Source organism: Phalaenopsis equestris, unplaced genomic scaffold (genome assembly GCF_001263595.1).
Source record: "Phalaenopsis equestris unplaced genomic scaffold, ASM126359v1 Scaffold001039, whole genome shotgun sequence".
Taxonomy (NCBI): Eukaryota; Viridiplantae; Streptophyta; class Magnoliopsida; order Asparagales; family Orchidaceae; genus Phalaenopsis; species Phalaenopsis equestris.
In genome coordinates this window covers 64,982-69,244 of record NW_018165478.1, presented here as the reverse complement: position 1 = coordinate 69,244, position 4,263 = coordinate 64,982, and the positions used below count along the sequence as shown (strand labels likewise).

Below are 4,263 nucleotides of genomic sequence, written 5' to 3'. Positions count from 1 at the left end.
TATATATATATATGGACGCAAGTAGAGAGAGAGAATAAAAAGATACATTATTATTAGATGCTTCAGAAGCAGCAGAATTCGAAGATAAAGGTGCCTCACATAGAGAATCCCCACGAAAAATCCATCTGCGGATTGAATTATCCTGCATCAATAAAGTTCTTATAAGCACATTCAATCTCAAAAGCAATTCATATAAAATTGAAATGAAATACATATAGGTTTAGTAATTTGAGTCCTCTATTGTTTCACAAGACGAGAAAAATATCACTCAGCATGAGAAAAACTTGAGCAAGATTTAAATTTCAGAAATGTTTGCTGAAAAACAGTTAAATTTCCTGGCATGAATTAATAAACAAGAACAACATTACCTACTTAACATTTAGCCCAAACTAAAAAGAAAAAAAAAAGTAAATATGAAATGTCATGTTAGATCATGAGTTGTTAATCAACCCTGACACAAGCACTGCAATCAATTTTGTGCCAAAATCCAGGTATGAGTTTGTACTAAAAACAACAAGTAGCATGCAGGAAATAATTTGTTTTGTTATTGGTGATGTGTTTATTAGCTAATTTGATTTCTTAAATTATGTAGTTAGATTAAACTTAAAATCTAATTTTCCCATCATAGGGGACCAAGGAGACTGCATGAACAAAGCCCCAGAAAGCCAGCAGGCAAGAGGATTAGATTAGATGGGGCTTCCACATGCCAAATAGAGCACGAGCACCCCACACGTGACGGTGGCAATTTTGACCATACATGATCAAGCCATGCTCAAGTATTCTAAATTTTGACATAAAAAACTACTAACATTCCTTCCTCTTTCTTTTTAAAGCTATGGGGTAAGTTTTGATTAAATTTTAAGCACAACGTTTAGTTCAAAATGCAATTCTTAGTTAGGGTTTTCCTCTTATAGTGATATTTATTTTAGATTTATTTTGTTATTTCTTTAAATTATAAAAGATTTAGTTTTTTTTTTGTTTTACAAAAAATTTAGTAGGAGGAGAAAAATTCATGAGAAAAGTTTGAGATTTTGGAAAAAGGATAAAAATATTGAGTTATGCAAATAGAGAGTTTATTGATGAAATCTGAAATTTTTTAACTTCTTTAAATTCAGAAAAATTGATAGATTCAAGCATAGTTTTAAGTATTTAATTTCAAAATTGCAAGTACATTATTTTATAAATTCCAAATTTTAATAAAGATATTAAACTTAAAATTAATAAGGAAATCCAAAATTTATTTTGATTTAAAATCTTGTATATTTATGCTATAAAAATGATTTCAGCAATATTAAAGTTAATATTCCATAAGCTTGATTGAAATGGAAAAGATAAAAAATTTTATACTAACTGATAAATTTAATGCAAGTATAATACAAACACATAAAATAATATTAATAATTAAAAACTATGCCAAAAAGAAAAGTTTGATATATAAAAAAGTCTAAAAATTGAAAATACAAAAAAAGTTTAATTCAATTAAAGACATATTTTATTTAAGAAATAAGGACAAGATGAGCAAGAAAATCAAAATATTATGTTATTATATTATGTTATATGTTTGAATTAATTGAATTAAAAGGCATAAATGTTGATTATCACATGTAAAATAATAAAATTTGAGATTAAAAAGATTTATATTGATTTATATACTTGAATATATGTAAACATTAAAAAATAATATCCATCTAAATAGAAAAAATTTTATATGTATAGTTAATTAGAAAACTTAGAATATTTATTTGATCTAATCAAATATAATGACATGTAATTTAGATGTGAGATCCTAGAAATTATAAAAAAAGAAGTCTGACATACAAAGAATAAGTAAAAAGATGGTTTCCAAGCGAGGTGGGTAACTACATTCCTACTTTACAGTAATCAAATATAGTTCACATAAAATTTTGATACGTCAATTTATTATATCCTTTTTTACATGCAGATTGGCTTCCAAATTTTGGATTATTATAATTTTAAAATATTTTTAGAAAATGAGTTATTTCAATCGGCAGCAATTGATCATTAAAAATGCGAAAGAATACAGCTTGTTTACAGTCAGCAAATATCAGTTGAAGATAGGTATAGCAATACAATGGTATACCTTATAAAAAGCATTACAAGTAAAACTATAAGTTTTAGTTGGTCAAATTGAGATTGGGAGATTTATTGTTGTAAATTTTCTAAAAAATATATAGAGATTTTTCAATCTGACAATCGGTTCCCACCTTTGTATTTCAAACTTTCAGGTCAGGTTGTAACTACCTACAACTCAATATCCTCCATATGATATCATAACATACCATTCCAATATCCAAAAGAGCACAAACTCTACAAATCCCTTCCAGAATATAGTAAAATCACTACCACCCAACCCTCAATGCAATGGGTAAGACCAATCCAAGCAATTTTGGACTAAAAATATCAAGCTTTCACCAAGCGCTCATCACAAAAAAATTTAAATAAATACAAGTAAATCCAGAAGAACAAAATTACTCAATATTAATGCAAAACTAAGAAGATATTCAAGCAGGATGAAATGTAAACAATACTTTGTGAATATATATGAAATAGCCGTTATATAAAATAGAAAATAACCATTAGATGAAATGTATAAAGACTAAACAATCAGATATTTTTGAAACTAAAATATGGCAACAAATCTAAAATAAAAATTACAAAGAATTTCATACCTGACTGCAACTGTACAAGCAAGCACCATCAAAAGCCCAAGCCAAACCTGTTACCTATAAGAATAGCACAAATATATCAGCATAGGAATTACAAGAAAAATAGTGGCATACACCTGACTATTGCAAAATACCACTTGTTCATGGGCATTACAGTTCGCAACAAAACGAAGCTTCTTGCTCGATATATCATAAATCCACACATCCAACATTCCAGCTCCTCTTCCTATCGCTAAAACAACTTCCTCTGGCGTTGTTATTGGAATAACCAAAGCAATTGTCGAAACAGAAACAGATGTAGCATTTTTCACCTATAGATCAAGGGATAACAATTAGATGAGACGTTAAGGAATAAGAAAGTTAAATGTCCGGGGAAATAAATAAGGAAATAGCAACATTTAATCATGAAAGTGATACCTCTGCTAATAATAAAAAGCAATCATTCCTAACGTCTGTCGCTAATAGAAATCCTTCAACATTGCCGGACCAAATCTTCACACTGGAAATCAACAACCAATTCAACATTGATATATTATTAACAGAATCAATTTGTAAAAAATAACAACAAGAAGTTTAGCAACACATGCAAAAGTAATACACAAACTTTTGTGCTTGACTTTAATAGTGATAAAGGCACCATGGCCAAACCATAATTTATAAGACCTAAAACTAACTGGCATCAGTTGTTTTCTGTATTAAAACCCAGACTTCCCCCTTCGGAGGAGAGGGATAACATCATAGATGACACGCCCAATGGTAACTTGCATCAAGTATTATAAATTACGTGGTGAATGATGCAATGTTCAGAGTTATTGCCAAAGTAGACTACAACTATTAGCTTGCTCTGTAAAATGAATTGGCCATGCGTAAAAAACCTCCATGACAGGAATGTCGGATGATAGAAGGACACCAAACAAATGAATGTATCAATAATCTAGCTTGACAAAAAAAACTAAATGGAGATTCAAAGTTCCGTTGTCTTCGAAAATGAAAAAGGAACTTTTACCTTGTTTTAAAAGATGAATATGCAATTTAAGCATTTGAAGTTTCTTTCCTTTTACAAAGACTTCGAACTCACAAATGCTTTGTACCACATAACGTAAAACGTGACCATAAGAGAAATGGAAGTCACGATTCAAAACCTTTTGCAAAGTCCCCAATCATAAATATTGGCAAAGAAAAAAAGCTGAAAGCCAGAGCATAAAACAACAAATAAATATGGGAAATGATCCCAAACAATTATGGGCCGATTTGGTTTAAAAAATCAAATTTGGCTGCAAATAAGGAGCAAAGTGTAGATTAAGCATTGTCATAATTTGGTTGAGCCAGGTAGAAGTGGGGCACATGAAAAAAGCTTCTATATGCTGAAAAGATACAACAAGAATAATAGCAGCTAGCATAAAAACCTACTGAAGCGGAGCATCGTTGCACGAGATTGCGGAATCTCGCGTATTCGCGGGATCGCAATAACACCAGTGATCACAATTGTGTGGATAAATATGTGATCCCATCCTATTGGCTCTTTCAGCCCAATTTTATTTCTTTTCTCATTTTTTTCTTATTTTATTTTTCCAAT

The 4,263-nt window shown here is 29.9% G+C and overlaps 1 protein-coding gene across 3 annotated transcripts in view; it reads right to left on the bottom strand.

Moving 5' to 3' along the window:
- LOC110032859 overlaps positions 1-4,263 on the bottom strand; it is a 38,692-nt gene that overhangs the window by 5,078 nt on the left and 29,351 nt on the right. For all 3 annotated transcript variants that reach the window (XM_020736631.1, XM_020736629.1, XM_020736630.1), the window contains exons 10-13: positions 3,105-3,186; positions 2,822-2,998; positions 2,691-2,744; positions 47-142 (exon numbers count right to left, since the gene is read on the bottom strand). In XM_020736631.1, coding sequence (XP_020592290.1) covers positions 47-142; positions 2,691-2,744; positions 2,822-2,998; positions 3,105-3,186 — 409 coding nt within the window. The remainder of the gene's footprint in view (positions 1-46; positions 143-2,690; positions 2,745-2,821; positions 2,999-3,104; positions 3,187-4,263) is intronic.